Below are 22,260 nucleotides of genomic sequence, written 5' to 3'. Positions count from 1 at the left end.
TTAGAGCTACACAAGTGCATGCACACATTTGTCCAAACTCTGCCAATATACACTTAAGATTTGATCATTTCATTTTATGTAACATTTAGTTTTTTCTTTTGATGTAATAAGTATTGAACTCTAGTTAATGATATACATGCTGAAGTTTTCATAGGAAGTATATTGATGCCTACAGCTTACATCGAAATGCAACACGAGTAAGATGGATTAATTGATAGACAGAGGAATAGATGGAGAGACGTGATAAATCAAGTATAGTTAAGGTGTTAATTGTAGAATCTAGGTAATGAGTAAATGGATATTCACTTTAAAACTCAACTGATGAATATTTGAACATTATCAAAATAAAATATTACGAAAATGCAAAATCAGCATTATGTGGTGACTGAGGGGATTTTGAGGGGATCCTGGAAACCCTGGTGGCATAGTGGTTAAAAGCTATGACAGCTAACCAAAAGGTCGGCAGTTGAAACCCCCTAGGTGCTCCTTGGAAACCCTATGGGGCAGTTCTACTCTGTCCTATAGGGTTGCTTTGAGTCAGAATCTATTCGATGGCAATTTTTTTTTTTAGAGTGGATCTTGGGCAGGAAATTGATGGGAGAAGAGTCAAGGGATCAGAGTTCAGATACTGGATAAATTTGGTGGAAATGATAGCACCATTAAGGATCCCTAGTGGTACAGTGATTAAAGCGATTGATTTCTAACTGAAAAGTTGGTGGTTTGAAACCACCAGAGGCTCCGTGGGAGAAAGATGCGGCAATTTGCTTCCGTAGAGATTTACAGCCTTGGAAACCCTAGGGGGCCGCTATGAGTCAGAAGAGACTTGATGGCAGTGGGTTTAGATTGGTGGACAGCACTATTAATGACATAGGGAACCAAGGGGAAGAATCAATGTTTTGTTGGTGCTGGGAAGAAGAATCAAGGGAGATAAAAAGATAAGGAATTATACACATATTAAGTTTGAAATGAAAGTTAAGAAAGCCAAGTAAAAATGTCTAACAAGTAAGCTGGAGACAAGTAACTGAAACCTCTGAGGCCAGGGCTAGAAATAAATACATTTAAGATATCATCTACATAAGAGTGATAATGAACTTCTGAGGTAGAAAAAAGTAACAGATTGGGGCTTGGTGACTACCTTAGGGGCTAGGGGAAAAAATATAATAGTAAGGGAAGCAGCTAGAAAAATTGAGATATTATAACGGCAAAACACACACATACACACACACACACAAATAACTTTCGACTACCATTCTTTTTTGAGAAATACTGTCAAACTGAGAGGGAACAAAACTTCTGGTAAAAAGCTCTTATTTCCTTAGTTGTTTAAGGAAACAAGAGCATATGGCTGAAGACCAAGGTAAACAAACCCTCAATCCACCCCCCCAAAAAAAAAAACTCAAAAGTTTTCAAAATTTAGTTAGAACTCTAATTATTAAAGAGTACAATTCCATACATGTGTGCAAAGAACTGAAGGAAAGACATCGAGAAAATTTTGATCCTGACTCCTACTTTTCCAGAGAAATAGTTGAGAAAAGCAAATATATCCATTTCAGAATCTTCTTCAAGGCAGACATGTAGTCAACAAAAAAAGCAGCACAAGTCAACTCACCTATCCACTTGATTATGCTTTCAAGTTTCATGAACTTTTCCTTAGTCACTTACCTAGCACTATGTTCAAGTCAATTCACATTTGGTCTTCCACCCCACCCCCACAGGTCAACTAGAAAGGGATACGCACTTAAAAAAAAAAAGCCTCAGATTTAAGTAACCTTCACTGAAATCTCAGTATCTACTTACCTTGAGGCAGATCACTGCCACTAGGATCACAGGAATAAGGTGGAGGTGGCGGCGGTAAGTTAGAAGCCTCTCCCATCTCAAGAGGAGGAGGAGGAGGAAGTGGTGGCGGTGGTGGTGGTGGCAGAGAGGCAGCAGCAGCAGCAGGAATAGGAGCAGAGTGGTATGTATAGGATGGTGAAGCAATCACTAACAAAGAAAACACAAAGCAGAAATGCACAACTGTAACACCTTATAAGCAGTAGCTCATCTACTACTTCTCTCGTCTCCTCAATATGGTCAAACAACTCTAATTCTTATGCTTTGACCTAAAAACAAAAACTTGGAAGGTAATTACCCACATTCTCTTAGACATGCTAGTTGAAAACTAGGAGTTCATTAGAGATCATTTTGAGTTCAAGAAATTACTTGGATAGGAAAAAATAGAAGTGGTAGAGCTCTGACCATCAGACGTTGAACATTTTAAATAAAAAATGTCATTAAAGCAAATATCTTACTTAGATTAACACCTAATGCAACCTTAGGGAGGTTTTCAACAATATGATAATCTCAGTCAAATCAAAAGATGCAGGCGCTAACAAGAGACAGACTGAACCGCACAGGTTACAGATCTAAGGAATTCTTGAAAGTTTCTATTGGTAGCATCTGAGGAATACATGGATCTCGAAATCATTTCATTTTTAAGGTGGTACGGAATCTAAAACAAAGATTGGTTAGATGAAATATCTTATTCCTTTAACTCTTCTGTACCTGTTAATATAGTTTAAATACAATACTCATTTACAAGTTTCACTGTTTTTGACATAAGAAATTCAAATACAATTTTGTTCAAATATTAATACATTCCTCTAAGATGATAAAGGAAACAATGTGGTTCCAACCTAGTAGAAACAAATGCCTTCATATATACATAGTATGCCAGCTGAAATTAAATTTTTCAAAAGATAAATGATACAAGCCATCAAGTTTACTCATCATGTTTAAATGAAACATTTTAGCTAAGTTAGAAATTCAAGTCCTAAATTTCATTGGTGTTACCTGTACTATCATTTCTACCCTGAAAAGTATAGAATGTTTATCTCGTCATTCAAAAAAGGTTTAAAATCAGTTTTAGAACACTGAATTTAGTATAGCAGCAGTCCACACAAGCTGAATCTGTTATTCTAGTAATTCAGCAAGAGGAATTTAAGGTCAAGAATTAGATGTGATCCACATTGTTTTATTTCACTGACATAAATACTAACACAACACATTCATCTATATCCTTTACAGAATTGCAGGTTAATAAGAGATCTGTGTCTCAGGGTAATTTAAAACTTGATAAACAGTTCTTTGAGGGTAATGAAACTGTTTTGTCTCTTGATTGTAGTGGTAGTTACATTTCTCTATGCAATTGTCAAAACTCATAGGATCAAGCACCAGAAATTGAGTTTTACTGTATCTAAATTAAACAATAACTTTTAAAAACCTGAACATGCTCTTTGGCGCTTTGCATACATTCAGAAATTTCTACTTTTATAATTCTGGAAGAGGAATTTATTTTTTAGAACATCTCCAAATTTTCTACAGGCCTTCTGGATTTGTTTTCTATAAAATAATGCCTTTTCCAACAAAGTTCCCACTCATTCCTTTTAAACTAGGACGCAAATCACACCATTTTTTTTAAAAAGCAAGTGGTGTTAAGTCAATTAGCTGAAAACAGTAAAATGCAACTGTGATCACTAACTAAAAACCAATTATCACACATACCCAGTCCCAGTAACCTTTGAGTCGATTCCGACCCATAGCGACCCTATGAGTCACACATATAGACATAGACAAAACACACAGACGGAAAAAAAAAAAAAAAAACCCAAACTGCCGTTGAGTCCATTCTGATTCGTGGTGAACCCATGAACTGCTCCATAGGGTATTCTTGGCTAATGTTTACAGAAGCAGATTGCCAAACCTTTCTTTCGTAGCACTGCTGGGTGGGTTCAAACTGCCAACCTTTAGGTTAGCATTTGATCGCAAACCACTGGCACCACCCAAAGACCTTCATTAGACAGAGAGAGAGAGAGCTAAATGAATTATCATGGGCCTGAGAGAATCAAGGGTAGAAAAAATTTGGAATTTGCTTTGTTTGAACTCACCTTCCTAGTAAATGCATATTGCAATGAAGCCCCTAAGGAAAACTTTTATAATTCTAGTTGTTCTAGAGATGTACGAGCATACTCATGATCAGACTTAACAAGGGCTCTAACAGGCTTAACAAATATCATTGATCGATGGCTCCAGAAAAATGGAAGCAGAATTTTCTAAAATATTAATGCAAATCAAAGCAATGCATTCAAAATGCTTGTGTTCCCCTGTTTAGCTATATTTTCTTCACGACATTTCAGAACAGAATATGAATATATATAGTAAGACCACACTTCTCTAGAGATCATAGGCCAGGGCCTGGACTAAGGTGAGGCGAGGCACTCGCATGCAAAATTTAAGGGGATACCAAAATTAATATAAAAAAATCCAAGATGAGCAAAATACCAAAATTTTAAATAAAGACTGAATCCAACCCTGTACTTGCGTGACTCTGCCTCACTCCACTCATCCTAAGCTTGGCCCACAGGTCCTGTCTTGATTTAAAATTTGATACTTTGTTCATCATAAGGAGCCTTGGTGGAGCAGTGGTTAAGCGCTTGGCTGCTAACTTAAAAGGTTCGCAGTTTGAACCCACCAGCAGCTCCACGGGAGAAAATGTAGCAGTCTGCTTCTGTAAAGATTTATAGCCTCAGAAACCCTATGGGGCAGTTTTACTCTGTCCTACAGAGTTGCTCTGAGTCGGAATCGGCTCAACAACAGGTTTGGGTTTGTTCATCATGCATTTTTTTTTTTTCGCTATTAATCTTGATCTTTTAAAAATAATGCATTAAGGTATTGTTTATCTTGATTACTGTTATTTCGGTAACCTCTCAAATTCTGCACCCCAGGTAAGGCACTAGTCCTTGTCCTGGCAAAAGCCTCAGAAATTGGTGCCCAAACTCAGAGTATGAAGTTAACAGGATTTAATCCCTATGATGAGATAAATATTAAAAGCAGTCATCCTATAGTGAGATTAATTACTTTTGTGTGTGGCCTTTCCAGCCATGATCTTGTAACTCCCACCCAGGTGACTGTGTGATAGGTTAATTGTGGCCTACAAGGGGATTGGTTAGTTTTGCCTTAAAAGAGAGCCAATTCCAGAACAGAGAGGAGGAGCCCACCACCTCCAAGGAAGAACAGTCAGGAGCTGGACAACACATCCTTTAGACTTGGGTTCCCTGCACTGAAAAGCTCCTGGAAGCAGGATACCAAGGGAGGGTGGGGTAAGAGGGCAAGCTCTAACCCTGAAGATGGTGAGAAGTGGTGGCAGCAGCAGAGACCTGGCAGCAGGAGACAGTGCAGTGGGGTTCCTGGCCCACAGAGTGAGAAAGCTGAGTGCCTTCGGGCAGAGACTAAGGGCTAGGGAAAGGTGTGCCTTCAAGCACAGCTGGAAAGAGGCTATCCTGATGGAAGAACTGTATCCTGAGTTTCCTGAGCCTGAATTATAACTGTTACTTCCCTAACAAACCCCATAATTGTGAGTACGGTCTGTGAGTTGTGTGTGGCCACTGCAAGGAATTATGGAACCCAATCGAGTGCGCTGTGGGAGACAGCTGGTGTTGAATTGGTAAAGATGGTGGGGTGAGAGAGTGCTGTGGGAAGGATGGTTGGTGTCAGAATTGGTAAAGATGGTGGAGGGGAGGCATGTCTGACCCCCTACCTCATAGGAATCAGCCTTGTGCTGTTGATTTTGGTTCTTCTTCCCCCTTGTGGGGTTGGAGGAGGTCAGACACTGCCCCACGCCATTTTTACACATCCCATATAGTTACCTGGGAGATTAGAAGTAACTTACAGAGGATGGAAGAGAGAAATAACCAAGTGGGAAATATTAGATGTTTCATCTAGAGGACTGACAAAAATGAGACAGACCAACTAAAAAGCAGCCACAGAACTATTAGAGTTAGAGTTGAGATTCATAAGTGAATCAAAGAACAAAAAGTAAAATAAATGCAGGCAGCATATTTTTAGAAATGTTTACAAAGAACATAAATCTGGCATTATAAAGAGGAAGACCCTCAACGAGATGAATTGATACAGTGGCTGCAACAATGGGCTCAAGCCTAACAATGATTGTGAGGATGGCACAGGACAAGGCAGTGTTGGGTTCTGTTGTACATAGGGTCATTATGAGTCAGAACCGACTCGATGGCACCTAATAAAAGGATTAAGCTTTCAGTGATTCCACATAGACGAGCTATTACAATGCTTGATTCACCTGTCACTTGATTTTTTAAGCCCAAACTTCTGCTAGAAGTAGATAGCCAATGCTCTCCCCTACCATTACCACGACGTAGTAAAAACCCAATGCCATCGAATGGATCCTGACTCACAGTGACCCTATAGGACAGAATAGAACTGCCCCACAGGGTTTCAAAGAAGCAGCTTATAGATACAAACTGCTGACCTTTCGGTTAGCAGACAAGCTCTTAATCACTGTGCCATCAAGGCTCCAACATAGTAAAACCAAGGTCTATATTAACATTTTCAGTGAAAAGTTTTCTATTGTTTTAATTAAAATATATTGCGTTTTTGTTCCAGACACTGTGCTAAGCGCTTATTTTTCTATATGAAACAGATACAGAAAACAAATACATGACGTAATGAATTACTATAAGGTCAAGAAATAAAACTTTGCCAGCCACACCATCCTAATCACCACCTCCCTCTCACATCATAATTAACCATTATCCTGACTTCCATAGTAACCACTTCCTTGTGGTTTTCTTTATATAGTTTTGTCACTCAAATGTGCATCCCCCCCCAACGCAGTATAATTTTAGTCTTGCTCATTTAAAAAAAAAATTTATGTCTTGAATCTTTCTTAACCTATAGGTCTTTCCTTCCCTTTCATTTCCTTAAATTTTTGTCTGTTGAAGAGCCTAGGCCCTTTGACCTATCAAGTTTCCCAACAGTCTGGAATTTTGCTGATTACTTACTCATGATGCATTTCAACATGTTCTTCTGTATTTCTGGAAAATAGGCAGCTAGATCCGGGAGACTGGATCAGACTCTGGATAGATTCCTTTGACAGGTCAATAGGTAACATTTGATTGTGATCTTAGCAGCTATTGATGTTTAATGGCCATCCATTCATTGAGGATTACAAAATGGTTTTTATTTTGGCACTTCTTTTCATTGATTAATTAGAACACTACTATAAAGAAACACTTCCCCTCATCTACTATTTCGTTACCCAATGGTACTACAGTTCACATAAGAAAGGCAGGATAAATGCTTGATCCTTTCCCTTTACCAGTTTTTAAGAAAACGAACTGTTTAATATCACCCTCTTAAGATGGTCATTTAAAAAATATCATTAGAAACTTGTGAATTTAACATATTTCATGTGTTCCAATCTACTGCAATTATCACTGAAGAAGCTCAACCTCTTCAAGATGGCTCCTGAGTCTTTTTCACATGATTTGAGTAGTCTTTGATAGCTTCCTTACTACCTGATACGACAATATGTTCCAGGCTCATCTTGAACATTTCCTGCCCAGACCTTTGAATCAGCCATTTCTCCACAGAGCCCTGTGTTTTGTTTTGTTTTGTTTTTTAAGAGAGAAATAGTATTTTAAGACCACAAATCAGGTGCTAGGAATGATCATTGCTGCTGGGTTGGTCATTGTTTCTAGGTCATTTAACAAAGCTACAAAATATATATAATATACATAAATATACAGATAAAATATCTCAAGTTCATACTGATTATACTTCCAATTGAAAATTGAGACTATAAAAGCTTTTATTTAGCCTCTGTGGGAATCTTGGTTCACGACACAAACCCAAAAAACCCGCTGCTGTCTAGTTGATTCCAACTCACAGCAACCTTATAGGACAGAGCAGAACTACCCCATAGGGTTTCCAAGGAGCACCTGGTGGATTCAAACTGCCAAACTCTTCATTAGCAGCTATGCTCTCAACCACTGTGCCACCAGGACTCCATAAAGACACACGGGATGATAAAATTAGAATATCCCATCACTCATTTGTTTTATCCCACATCATAGTCTCAGAATAAGTATCCAGATAAAAAAATCTGACCATTAAAAAAATACTCTTCGTATGATCAATTCTCCCATTTTTCAAACAGCTACACTATATTTTATATAGTATATTCTTTCCTTCTCAGTCCTCATTTTGTCTTAATTTTACAGGAACTTTTTAATACCACCAAATCTTACACTGATGTTTCTAATTTCTTTTGTAATCTAAAATGCAAAATTCATTCTCTGGTATACTGCTGTTCAATACAAACTTCTGTAATCAAATATTCTATATCTGTGCTATTCAATACAGTGGCCACTAGTCACATGGAAAGGAAACCTGATGGCACAGTGGTTAAACATTACACTGCTATCCAAAAAAGTCAGCAGTTCAGCCCACCAGGCTTCGTGGGAGAAATATATGGCAGCTTGTTTCCCTAAAGATTTACAGCCTTAGAAACCCTATGGAGCAGTTCTACTCTGCCCTATGGTGTTTCTACGAGTAGGAATCCACTCAACAACCACGGGTTTGGTTTCGCATTAGTCACATGTGGCTTTGAGCACTTGGCATGTGGTTAATGTTACTAAGGAACAGAATTTTTATTTCACTAAAACCCACTGTTGTTGATTCCCATTCATAGCTACCCTATAGAAGAGAGTAGAACTGCCCCCATGGGTTCTCCAAGGCTGTAATCTTTACCAAAACCAACTACCACATCTTTCTCCCAAAGAACTAGTAGGTTTGAACCACTGATCTTGCCATTAGCAGCCCAGTGCTTAACCACTACACCACCAGGATTCCTTTATTTAACAGTAATTAATTTAAATTACCACATGTGACTAGTGACTGTCTTACTAGATAGCATAGTTCTATTAGATTTTTCAGGACGGGCTCGTGGGAATACTACTTTCAAATTTGGGCATATTGCCATTTATGCTTGACAATCAGTTCAGCTGAATATAAAAGCCTTGGTTCACACATTCTTTCCTTGAACATTTTAAATGTTACTTCATTTTCTTCTAGCATAAAGCATTGCTGTCAAATTTTGATCATTATCATTTTATTTCTCTTAAACTCCACAGGACTTTTTCTTGAAAGTTCCAGTAATTTTAATATTCTGGTGTTGGTTCTTATGGGTTAATATTCTCAGATATGCAGGGTACTCTTTCAGCATATAGTTTTAGATCTTTTTTTTTTTTCCAGGAAAAGTTTTTTTAATTATACTTTTTAGTACTTGTTCTGTTCTTTGGTTTTCTTCAGGGACTTTTATTAATCAATGTTTAAATCTCCTTTGTGTAACTTCAATATATCACTTTTAAATCTTTATCTTAATTCATTTTTTTACATTTCACCCCCCTTCTTATATCTTTAATTCTTAAAGCATCACCTGTTGTATATATTCACTTGTGTGACTTATGCTTTAGTCTTTCATTTCTGAAACGACTAATTCTTTCTTAATTCAGTTGCCTTATCTGAGTTTTTCTGATTTGTTATTCTTTAATGTTTTATATTTTATTAATGTGTTTTAGCTCATTTTGAAATAGTATGTTAGTTTTTATCTGTTTAGTGGGCATATTTCTGGCATGCTTCCACTGTCTGTAAGGGTATTATTCTGCTGCTGCTTCTTCTTAAAACATCTTGGTATAGGATTCGACCTCAATGCTTTTCTTTTGTTCATTTTAATGTGAAATTAATTTTCATCAATCGTATAGGATGGAATACAGGAAAAGCTTTTCTAAGTTCACATCACTCTCTCCTATAGTTTTTGTCTAGTGTTCAAAAACACGACAGCTTGCTTTCTGGGATTCCCTGGCTCTGTCCTCTTGAGACTTTAGTCTGGACCTGCTCTTTTCTCCATCCTGATCAACTCTGATTCTGCTCCCAGCAATGTCTCCCGGGTGAAGAATCCTATCCTAAAAGGGAACCCTGGCAAATCAGTTTTGAGAGTTCTTAGAGGATTCATTCTTTCTCACCATGTGCCCCCTACACTCACCTAGTATTGGAGGGGTCAAACCCCTTCCCAGTTTTGGCTGCTGCTCCCAAATTGGTGTCCAGCTTTCCAGTCACAATTCTTGATTAGCTATTTTGGGGGGTTTCTGTTTTCAGGTCGTCAGAAAACATCCTCGATGCTTCCTTCTTCTTGAAGCATGCAGGTCTTGTGACTGGTGATTTTTCCCTACCTGCTTAAATTTGGAGCCCTGGTGGCACAGTGGTTAAGAGCTACGGCTGCTAACCAAAAAGTCTGCTAACCCAAAAGGTCGGCAGTTCAAATTCACCAGCCACTCCTTGGAAAACCTATGGGGGCAGTTCTGCTCTGTCCTATAGGGTCACTATGAGTTGGAATCAACTTGATGGCAATGGCTTAAATTTCGGGGTTTGTGGTTATACCTTGTCATGCAGTTATGTTATATTATCCATGAGTTTTTGGTTTTGTTATCTGTTCTACTTTTATTTGGGGACTCATACTGAAAAGCTATGTTGTTGTCATCACCACCTTTCCCAGAATTCGGCTGAAAATTTTAAATTATACTAACTCACTGAAGTCCTACAAACACTTCATGAATTGGTACTATTAGCACTCCCAAGCTTAACGGTAAAGATTCCAAAATTACACAGCTAGTAAACTGTAAAACCGGGATTCTAACCTTAAATTCTAGAGCCTATATTCTTTATTATGATACTCAGGGAAAATTTATTCATTACAGAAAACTTCTTTTAAAGCCAATTTTTCAGGAATTTATTCTATAATGTGCCAAACACCTCCTTCCTTAATTCCTACTTAACTCAGGGTTTGAGAAACTAGCACAAAAAGTACTTTAAATATTCAATGAGGTAACAAAACGATAGCTACAACATCTTTTACTCGAGTCAAATGTGCTAGCAAGAATTGAAACCTTGGCTCTCAAATTTAATGAATTCTTCAACTATAGAACATACTAAGTAGATTAGACAAATATAACTCTGGAAATTAAAATAGTACTATCTAATCGCTAGAATAATTTTATGTGCATGTTCATGGATAGGAAAAGAGGCTTCCAAAGTAAGCAACCACTAATAACCTACCTGGCCTGCCTTGTATAGGTGGAGATACAAATAAAGGCTGTATAGCATTCTGTGAGGAAACTGAAGTGGTACTACTAGCTTGATTAGCTGCTGCACAGTTAGATAAGACTGGAACTGGAACATTATTGGCACAGGAAGCTGCAATTGCTGCAGAATTTACCATCACCTGTAAGTGTGAAGAAAGTTTAAAAAACACTAAGTTTGGTTCCTCAAACAATATTAAGTTTCTTATCTGATCCTAGATTTCAGAAAATAGTGTTTTCATAACTAAAATACTGAGAAGTCAAGCTTTATGTAAACCCTATATAGGGAGGTTATGTCTTTTAGAAGATCCCAGATTATTTTGAGAGATTTACTTCATTATTCTGAATAGGTAATATGTTAATATGCTTTAAAAATCAAGTGTAAAATTGTATACAGTGCAAAATCTCCCTCCACAACCCCTGTCCATCTGCCTAGATCCCTGCCTACCCAAACAAGTACCTCCAGATTTCTTGTATATTCTTCCAGAGAGTTGTAACATATATTCATTTTAATACACACATACATTTTCACACACGCACACTTAAAAAAAAAAAAAACAGAAAAGGTGATTTGCTTTTTTGAACCTCATGAGAGTAGAGTTTGTTTTTCTGATTAGGCTACAGAACCAACTACGTCCCCCACAGCATCCAATCAGGGCTGTGCAGAGAGAGATCTTCAATAGTAAAACTCTTCTTCTCAAACACATTGTCCTCACTGACTGTCTCCATTTCCTTACCAACCACTGCAGTGTAGCTGCTATCTTCTCTGGTCCTCTGAAACTACATTCAAAGTGACCAATGATCTCCAGGGCAACAAATTCTAGAAGACTCTTATTAATCCTAACATTGCTTGACCTCTTGGCAACAAGTGACACTTTACTGCTACTTGAAACATTTTCTTCTGGGGGTTTCCACAATATTACACACTCCTGCTTTTCTTCCCTCCTTGGCTGCTCCTTCTATACCCATTTTTCTAAAATTTGGTGATCCACAGGCTCTATTCTAAATGCTCTCCAATCTCTTCCTTTTCTTAGGGTGATCTTAATTACTTCTATGATTTCAGGTTCCTTTTTATACCAACTCTCCCATCTACAAAAGAGCTTTATATTCAAGTTTCAGTAAATGAGACAGAATTGACAGGTCATTTATATTAATTCACTTATTATATAAGAGGTTCAGAGTAGACTGACTATAAGTAGTCTAACACCACCAGCACGTACAACAGTGTCTGGAACACAATAGGTGCTCAATCAATTTGTTGAGTAAATTTATTAATCACTGTGTCAGGCACCACAAAAAAGGAACATAAGCAGCTACTTTGAAGTATGATGAAGGGCAAAGAGAAGAGAAAGAAAATTCATTTTCCCCTGTTTGGACCATTCCAACTGACTCCTTGATAGCACTACGAAGATTACCTTCTGTGGGTAGTTGTATGTGGTAACTGTGTCTTGAGGAGACATAGAACATAGTCTTCTGTCCTGAAGAGACTTTAGTGAACACAGAAATATAGTTATAAACAAGGGGAAATCAAGAAACCAAACAACACATCAATAAGATCTATTTTGTTTCAACATCTCCTAAAAGCAAATGGAAGTATTCAAGTCTGGAAGTGACTAAGATAACACTAAAGTATCACTCTGTGCCTGATGTAGGTGACTGCTCTATTACAGTAAAACCTGTGAAAGCTGGAACCTGTGTAAGGCAAAAACCTCCCGGAGAAGGAAAACTCAAATATTTCCCACTAAAACGAGTGACAGAAAAGTGTTAAGACTGCACTCTGTCAAAGGTAGAAACCTGGTGAGACCTGGACAAACAAGGCCGTCCCACTGAGTTCTGGCTCACAGGTTTCACTGTACCTATCTACACAGATCCTTATCACATCCAATTCTAGACCTAATGCAGATACTAAAATGTAACCGAAGGCTATAATTTAAACACTTTCTCAGTGGCCTTTCTTGTCTTAAAATCTTCACAAGCAGTTGGACCAACAATAGTTTTGTGAAAACAAAGCATTTCAACCAAGGATGTAGCTTGGAACCAGGCCTGATAAACTGGTTGTTCAGCTGCCTATTATTCATGATGTAACCTATCTAAAGCAGGAAGTATTGTAAGTAGTGAGATCTAAATAGTATTCCCCTCTGACTCATGACCTTGTCTTTATGAAAGTAAAAATGATTCTGAAAAACTCAGACTTGCCTAAATAAAAACTATTCCAAAAGTCTGAGACTTATGCATGACAGACTGTCATGGTAGCAAAAACTCTTAACAGAAATTGGTAATATTGAAAAGAACACAGAATCAGAAAGTAATCACAGGCGACAGCAAGAGGAACCAAATTGTAACAAAGATGAGCCCCACTCAACATGGATTTAAGATGACATGTTTCAAAAGTTTCTGTTCAAGTACAGCCAAAGCACCTGCCTAAAAGGGAACATTTTCCCTGGCTAAGGCCCAGTGGGAATGCTAAACAGTTCTAGAGGATGATTAGGTTGAGATTTGGCCACTGAGGTAAGAAGTATGGACATATGTATATGGTTTCTTAGAAGGCTTTGTGCCTAGAAATCCTTAAGCCTTGCATTGGCAAGTGATAAGTGAGATTACAGGGACAAAAGGAAACAAAGTGTCTATTTCTGTCATCCGTACTGGCGAGATTCTTACTTGCTTTTTACTTCAGCAGATATTGCAAAAAAAAAAAAATGTGATATGAGAACATTAATGGTGAGATGAGAGAGAAAATAGAAAAAATGGGTCAAAGTAAGAGAGGGTGAAAGAAGGAGAAGAGAATTTGATATTCCAGCTTTGTTTTCCTTCCTAAAATGTTATACCTAAAATGTAAAAGCAAAAATTTAGTACACAAAGCTGCCAAAGTTAAGATTAAACATAATCAGAGAATAAGGGTAGTTATTCAACCTCTTCACAAATATTCCAGTTCTCTTTCTGAACAGATGGTAGGACTGCCCTTCCCTGTCCCATTTAAGGTGGTGTAGTAGTTTAGTGCAATGGCTGCTTAGCAAAAGGTCAGCGGTTCGAATCCACCAGGCGCTCCTCGAAAACTCTACGGGGCAGTTCTACTCTGTCCTATAAGGTCGCTATGAGTCGGAATCGACTCAAAGGCAACGGGTTTGGTTTTTTTTTTTTTTTTTTGGGTCCCATTTAAAGATAGATATAGCCATGTGACTTGTGTTGGCCAATGAAATATGAGCAGAAATGTTAAAGAGGTAGTGTTCAACTTCCCTGCTATCAATATCCATGCCAAGGTGATTATGAAAGCACGTGTCCATCAGCCTGGGTCCCTGAGAGACTACAATGAAAAAAAGCCCCCTACCAACCTACATTGAACATAAAACGCTAGCAAAAACTTTTCCTGTGTTAAACTGCTGAGACTATTGGGATGGGGGGGTATTACTGCAGCATAGCTTAGCTTAACTAAAACAAATTGGCAACTAGAAATAGGGTGCTGCAAAAACAAAAACCTAACTTGGGAAGATTATGAACTTGTAGCTCTTAGGAGAAAAGGTTTGGAAAAAGAGTGCTAATTCCGTGTATGCTGATTACTGTTGGCAGAGTTTAGCAATGTATTTTAAGAAAAGACATATGTGTAGAAAATTAGCAGTCTGCAGGCAGGAATAAAAGGATATAAAGAGAGTTCATGAACACAGTAACTTGCAGGATTGAAGAGGCAACTGCTTCAACCCCATACTATAAAAGATTAAATTAATAAATGCTTTGACCAACAAATACCAGTTAAAATGCAGTCTTGCAACAAGAATCAAATCACTGCTAAAATCTCTGAATATATTAGGATGTCTCAAAGCAAGAGTCCAACTAAGGATATAAAACATCCAGTAAACCCTTTCACTTGGATAAACTGGCTCATGGAAAAGCATCCAAAGGTATGGCTCTCCCCTCAATGTCTGAAAAGCTCAAGTTACTGGCAATCATGTAGAGAGAGACAAAGGGATAAAAACGCAAAGAATTATAGCAAATCTAAGTAGTGTATCTATAAAAAATTGTTATGGCTATTGATACATGGAACTAATAGGAATCAAACAGAGGAAGCATAAATTAGTCAGTCATACAAAGAAACTATGAGTCAGAACTAAAAGCATCCCTGAGATAAAATGACCCTCAGGCCCCCAGTCTTTTCTGAGCAGGAAGCAGGCTGAAAAAGGTCCTCAGCTGTCAAGGAAGGATTATCCTCCAATGCTTACAGTTCAGATATGGACAAAGAAGAAAGGGCCTTGGAATAATCAAGAGCCCCAGAAAACAATGAACTGGGGAGCCCCTCCTAAAAGCCCCTCCAAGGAAAAGGATTTAAGCATAATCAAGAAACAGCCCCCATGCCTAGGTTGGTGGCCCTCCCAACGTCCACTCCATCGTGATTTCGGAACTGATACAGGCCAGTAACTGTGATTCTCCCATTTTCCCTCTTTCCGAGTAAGAATTTTTACTGGTTTTTAAATCCTTGCTGCACACTGCAAATGGGGTGGGGGGAGATAACTTTGTAATTTTTGGTTTTAGGAATCCAGATGAAGAAAAGCCACAGCTGTACCCAATACAGGGAGTACTATATATCACCCAGAAATCCTGGGCTTTCAGTTGATTATACTGAATGAGACTTCTGGACTACCTCCCTTAGGGAGGAAGCAAATATTTTGCCTGTGGGAAGGAGAGTGAGTGGAGTCATTAGTGTTATTAAAATATTTCCAACTTAGACTCTTTGGTGGTATCTACTCTGGCCAATGAAGTGGAAGTGACATGTGTCATCTGCTGGTAGAAGCTTTAAGGGCAGTGCACCATTCACCACCTTTTATTTCCTGCCTTGGCAATCATGGATGGAGCTTCCATCAGCCCGAATCCCTGAGGAGAGCCCTCCTGCAAACCTCCACTGGACATGTAGTATACGTGAGCAGTAAGCTTTTGTTATATTTACCGGCTTTTCTTTTACTGACAGACAGAAAAGTTGTAACAAAAAAAAAGTCAGAATCTTCTCTTAGAGGCATAAGAGACAGTATACATATTAGGACTATCTCTAAAAACAGCTTAATTTCAGAATAGGGGTATGATCTTGGATGAATCACTTTATTTCTGTGCCTCAATTTCTTCATCTTACAAAATGATGATACTAATTGCCTCAAAGTGTTGTTGTGATTTAAATATGTTTAAAAAAATTTTTTTATATGTATAGCTCTTAGAACAGTGCCCTAGTACATAGTAGGAGGTACGTTTGCTATTATTATTAAATACCTACCAAGTTTGCTGTAGATTCAGTTGTGCTATAAACACCTGACGTTTCATAGTCTGACTCTAGAGGATAAAGCCAAAGTAAAGTAAAAAATGAGCATTATTTTATAGTTTGGAATTCTATAAATAATGGTGAATGTCAGATTATAACTAGATCTCACTGACCTGAAGGATAAATATATTCTTCACGGTATCCCCCTAGGAAAAAAGACAGAAGTTTGTTTATATAAGTCTTTCCAGCTCAGCAGATGGAAATGGCCAGCACCTGCTTGTTCTCAAGTTTTATGGCTATGCATTCAAAACTAAAACGTATACATCCTTGAAACAAGTGATTTGGGCTTTCACACTGATCATCAAATATTGAAGTCAGAGATTGTCTATAAAAATAACAAATTACTCCCCTGAAAATTCCCTTACTTCTTACTAGCTCAGGCAGAGGTGATACAGGCAGAGGTGACAAACCCAGCTGTGTTCAATCTTTCCAGCGAGGCAGTATAGTGACGAAAGACATGCAGGCTCTGGAGGTAGAACTGCCTAGGTATGAATCCTGATTATATGATTTTAAGCAGGTTATTTAATCGTTGTGCCTCAATTTCTTCACTGTAACATGGGGATAACAGTAGCTAGCTCACAAGGATTTCTGAAGGGGATTAAAGGAGTTAATACATGTGAAAAGCACTTAGAACAGTGCCTGACACATAGTAAACACTCAAATGGTAACCATAAAGTAATCTGAGTATAACCCGTAGTTTGCTTAGGTGGACAGTAAAGGGATATGTCATGCCTCATCTGTTTTTCAGCCTGTTTCAGGTAAGTAATACATTTTAAATCAATGTTTGTCCTTGAAGGATGGCTCAGTGGACTGTAGCAACTTTAAGACTTATGTATCATTGAAAATGCAGAGAAACTCAACTCTCAGTTGGACAATTTTCCACAAAATAAAACCCCACAGGTCAAAACTGGATTAGATTCTTAAACACACATGCATGCAATCCCTCTAGACAATAGGATTAAAAGTGAGAACAAAGATGTGGCTGCTTCAAATATGCCCCTACAGGTGAGCAGCACATCTGCAGCTATCCATAGGATAGCTTTTCCTTCTAAAAGACAAAAGGGTTATGGTAAATAAAAGAACAGAGTAAGCTTCCTTAAGTACATGCATGCACACATGCATATATAGTCTTCACAGATCATTCTTGTGCTAGATTTTTTTTGTCTTAAGTTCACAGAAATACTCATTTTCTTCTACATAAGCAGCAGAAAGAGTATCACGAGGAAATAAGGAACCTGACAGGTAAATCGAACAGATCACAAAAGTCACCTTAAGACACCCAATTCCTCCACAATTGTTTTAGATTACGTATATCATTTTACAGTAAAATGGTAAAACACACACACACCCATCCACCCACCCACCCACCCCAAGGTGGGAAGCAATACAAGTCTCAAGGACATATATATATATATGCTTCAGAGTCAGACAAGCTGGGTTCAAATTCTATCTCTGCCAGTCATAAAGGAACAGATACTATATGATTCCATTTATAGGAAATGTACAAAATAGTAAAATTGTCAGAGACAGAAAGTATATTAGTGGTTGCCTAGGGCTGGAGGTGAGAGGGGTTGGGGGAAAATGGGGAGTGACTGCTAATGGGCATAGGGTTTCTTTTTGGTGTGATGAGAATATATTCTAAATTGACTGTGGTGACAATTGCAGAACTCCATGAATATATTAAAAGCCACTGAACTGTACATTTTAAACGGGTGAATTAAATGGTATGTGAATTATATCTCAATAAAGCTATTATAAAAAAAATTCTCTCTCTGCCTCTTATCAAGGGTATGCCCTTGGACACTGAACCTCAATTTTCTCATATATAAAATAGTCATACTACATTCCTCAGAGGTACATTGTAAGGATTATATTAAATTTTAAGTACCTAGTTCAGTGACTGGCACACAGAATTCAATAACTAGTAACATTTATAGGCCAAGTAGGTTCTTTGGGAAAAGAACTTATAGAAATATTGTAAAATAATAGCTTAGTCAAATAAAAAGCCTAAAATAGTCACAAAAATGGTGAAGACAACTGGTGGCGCAGTGGTTAAGCCCTCAGCTGCTAACCAAAAGAGTGGTGGCTCAAACCCACGGGCCACTCCACGGATGTGGCAGTTCTACTCTGTCCTATAGGGTTGCTATGAGTTGGAATCAACTCGACAGCAACGGGTTTGGTTTTTTGGGTTGTTTTTGTATAAGGTGGCTATGAGTTAGAAGAAACTAATTCAATGGCAATGGGTTTGGTTTTGTTATTGCTGCTGTTGTTGGCATTGAGAATATACATAGAACATACACCAATTCAACAGTTTCTACATGCACAATTCAGTGACACAGGATTACATTCTTCAAGTTGTGCAACCATTCTCACCCTCCTTTTCTGAGTTGTTCCTCCCTCATTAACATAAACTCGCCACCCTCTAAAAGTTTCCAATCTAATCGTTCCAAGTTGCTGTTGTCCATCTGATAGTTCTTAAAAGAGCACAATGCCCAAGGCAGACAATGGGTTTGGTTTCTTGTGGAATAAGGAATAGAGTCTTCGTACTGAAATCTTACCAAACCAAAAAATCACTTTCATATGATAGAAAATGTTTGTCATTAAAGACCTATGTTGTTGTTCTTACATGCCGCCAAGTTGATTCTGACTGTAGTATGACCCTGTAGGAGAGTAGAAATGCCCAACAGGGTTTCCTAAGCTGTAATCACCAAATCTTTTCTCCTACAGAGCTGCTAGTGGGTTTGAACCATTGACCTTTTCAGTTAGCAGCCGGGTGCTTAACCATTGTGCAAGCAGGGCTCCTTAAAGACCTATGTAGAGAGCTGAAAATAAGTTATAACAATGTAGTGGCCTACCAAATTAGGAGTCTTCCCTCCTGAAATACCAAGACATCCTCAAAAACCTAGCAAACACTGAGACAAGAACTGATAACCTTTTTTTCAATTGTGGTGAAAACATACATACCAAAACATCTGCCAACACAACAACTGCAATATTTACAACTCAATGACACTGATTACATTTTTCATATTATGTCACCATTACTGCTATCCTCATCCAAAACATTCCACCACCATTAACGTACACTCAGCGCCCCCAAAACTAAAACTTCCCCCTTTCCCCTCCCTCCTACCTCTGGTAACCATTAATAATCTTTGGTTTCTATGTATTTTCTTTCTTTTTTTTTTTAACTTTTATTGTGCTTTAAATGCAAGTTTACAAATCAACTCAGTCTCTCATAAAAATTTACACACACCTTGCTATATACTCCTAGATGCTCTCCCCCTAATGAGACAGCCCCCTCCCTCCCTCCACTCTCTTTTCATGTCCATTTTGCCAGCTTCTAACCCCATCTACCCTCTCATCTCCCCTCCAGGGAGGAGATGCCAACATAGTCTCAAGTGTCCACCTGATCCAAGAAGCTCACTCCTCACCAGCATCCCTCTCCATCCCATTGTCCAGTCCAATCCCTGTCTGAAGAGTTGGCTTTGGGAATGGTTCCTGTCCTGGGCCAACAGAAGGTCTGGGGGCCATGACCACCAGGGTCCTTTTAGTCTCAAAGAACTGATAACTTTTTCAACACAAGCTACCGGAACAGAGTGAGAACCCCAAACCAAGTCTTTGGTTTACTTCACAATCTGATGTACTAATGCCACAAGAATCATCTTTAAAAAAAATATTTAACTGTAGTTGACTCACCATTGTCACTCTGGCCATCGCCTTCCTCTGAATTCAAAGTTTGTTTGTCTGAGCTATGTCCCCGCCTTGTGACACAGTATCCTGAAACAGCAGGAACCATCGTAGTGGGGCCTCCGTGATTCTGTACCAAAGAAACAAACTTACGCATGCAGTTCTCCCTATACAGCCAGAAAAACAAGCTAGAGGAATATTTTGAAAGCTGACTGAAGAGACTAGTGACTAAGAATGTAAGCTGCTGTTTTAAGAGAATTCTTTAAGTTTACATAGTAAATTTTTGAATCTAAATAATAGGTGAATAAGTAACAAGAAAACAGAAAATATTAATCTACTCTATATAGGACCCTGGGTAGAGCAAATGGTTTGCACTTCGCTAGTAACCTAAAGGTTGGCAGTTCAAAACCATGCTGTGGTACCGTGAAGGAAAGGCTTGGTAGCTGCTTCAGTAAGATTACAGCCAAAAAAAAACCCTATGAAGTAGTTCTACTCCGTAACACGGGGGGTCACCATGAGTTGGGCTCAACTCAACGGCAATGGGTTTGGTTTGTCTACCTCCACCCTCTTACCTAACAAAAACTAAAACAAAACTTCTCCTGTTCTTTAAAAGCTCAAAAATAAAAACTCGTGTTTTCCAGAAGGGGCTTTTTTTGGTTGGTTGCTAAAAAAATAAATAAAATAAAATTTATCCACATTGCTTTTACTTTAAAAAAAAATAAAAGTAGGTAGCTTTTTGAATAAAGCTTTGACCCACTTACAGGTAAAGTTGGATAAGCAGTCTCATCTCCTTCTTCAAGTGCATAGAAAGTAACAGTTTCTTCCAAGCCCCTGGGCATCTGTCCATTCTCTGGGGTAAAGCCATACTGGCATTCCTTATTCATGCTATGCATCTGACGATGACTTCGTCTAAAAGAACTTAAGTAGTTTAGAGAATTACAAGAGGAAAAAATGATAAAAGATGGAAGTAACTTGTTTCTAATTATTAAATAACAGTTCAAACATACCAAAAATGACCTCTCTTTTAAATCAGCCCATATATTTGTTGCTAAGCAATAAAACCAGATTCACCATTTTTCTCTGACTGTCAACACTTAAAATTCACTTACCGAGATCTATAAGAGAAGTTATCATAGCTCTGACAGCACCTTTTACCTGGGCCAGGGTAGAAACCAACTTTAGGGCCCATCATGTTGCACCTGTTCATGAAGCGAGCTGCATCCCTAAAAATACAAAACAAAAACAAAAAAAACCTCTTTACTCACTAGTGCCTGAGTAGTCAGTCTCTGCAGTTAAATAGAATTGACATACCCTTCTAACAACTTCCAGATACCTTATCGGTAGAAAGAGCATTGTTCTCCCCAATATTGGCATTAGGCATATCCATTAGGCATAGAAACAGTGCCACACATCACATGGACATTCATACTTGATAGCATTCTACCTTCTAGTATCTCTCCAACCACTTCATACTTCCCTAGACTATGTGAATACAAAACTACAAATAAATTCACGTAACAAGAATTTCAGTATATATCAGTTCCAAGCAGAGATTATAAAAAAAATAATAAACTACTGAGATAATTCTCAATTTTACCATAATTCTGTCCAGGAATTATTAAGGTCTGAACAGAGACATGATTATCTTGAATGTCAGTTAAGTCTTACCTGGGCATCCCATATCCCCGACCTTGTCTCTGAGATGAATGTTGAGGATGAAAATGTTCATTTGGCATAAAATTGCCAGCTGTCTGTGAGTAGTTCATTGGAGAGTCATGCCCATAATGCATATTGTGCTGAAGCCTGGGTGGGAGCAAAGGGTCTCCCTTGCTGTAAGCCATAGTCATATAAACCTCTTTCCCTCTAACTTTCTTGAACATCTTCTTCCGCTGCTTCATGTCCATCTCTGACATACCTTTCAGGAAAGGGAAGTAGTAAGTAAGCTTTACAACCAAAGCAAAAGGTCCACTGCCCCCAACCCCACAATTGCCTAAACCTCTCAGATTTCCTTCTTAGGAACAAATCAAATACAAGGAGGTGATTTTTTTTTTTTTAAAGGATGTACTAGATCTTCCATACGGAAGGGCAAAACCAGCAGGTAATTTCTGTCATCAACAGATACTGCAGAACTCTCTTTAGTATAGGCAGTGTTAGTCATCAAAACATCCAGAGTCATCTAGTTGCCTATGTTACTATCCTTTGAGAAATTATGCCTGTTAATGTCTCTGGCAGCTTCTGTGAGGTGTTTTCCTATTCTTTGAGAAAATTTTTCCCCTCAAGTTTTAT

General features: G+C 38.2%; 1 protein-coding gene across 1 annotated transcript in view; it reads right to left on the bottom strand.

Annotated features, from left to right (window-relative positions):
• Window positions 1-22,260, bottom strand: part of ALG13 (ALG13 UDP-N-acetylglucosaminyltransferase subunit) — a 72,464-nt gene that overhangs the window by 10,344 nt on the left and 39,860 nt on the right. Inside the window, 9 exon segments of the mRNA XM_023553903.2 lie at window positions 1,798-1,983; window positions 10,966-11,131; window positions 12,404-12,475; window positions 16,240-16,295; window positions 16,398-16,430; window positions 19,984-20,104; window positions 20,736-20,892; window positions 21,084-21,197; window positions 21,643-21,889. Coding sequence (XP_023409671.2) covers window positions 1,798-1,983; window positions 10,966-11,131; window positions 12,404-12,475; window positions 16,240-16,295; window positions 16,398-16,430; window positions 19,984-20,104; window positions 20,736-20,892; window positions 21,084-21,197; window positions 21,643-21,889 — 1,152 coding nt within the window.

The sequence above is a fragment of the Loxodonta africana genome, chromosome X (assembly GCF_030014295.1).
Source record: "Loxodonta africana isolate mLoxAfr1 chromosome X, mLoxAfr1.hap2, whole genome shotgun sequence".
NCBI lineage: Eukaryota > Metazoa > Chordata > Mammalia > Proboscidea > Elephantidae > Loxodonta > Loxodonta africana.
Note: the sequence above shows the minus strand (reverse complement) of the source record. Positions and strands in the feature narration are given on the sequence as shown.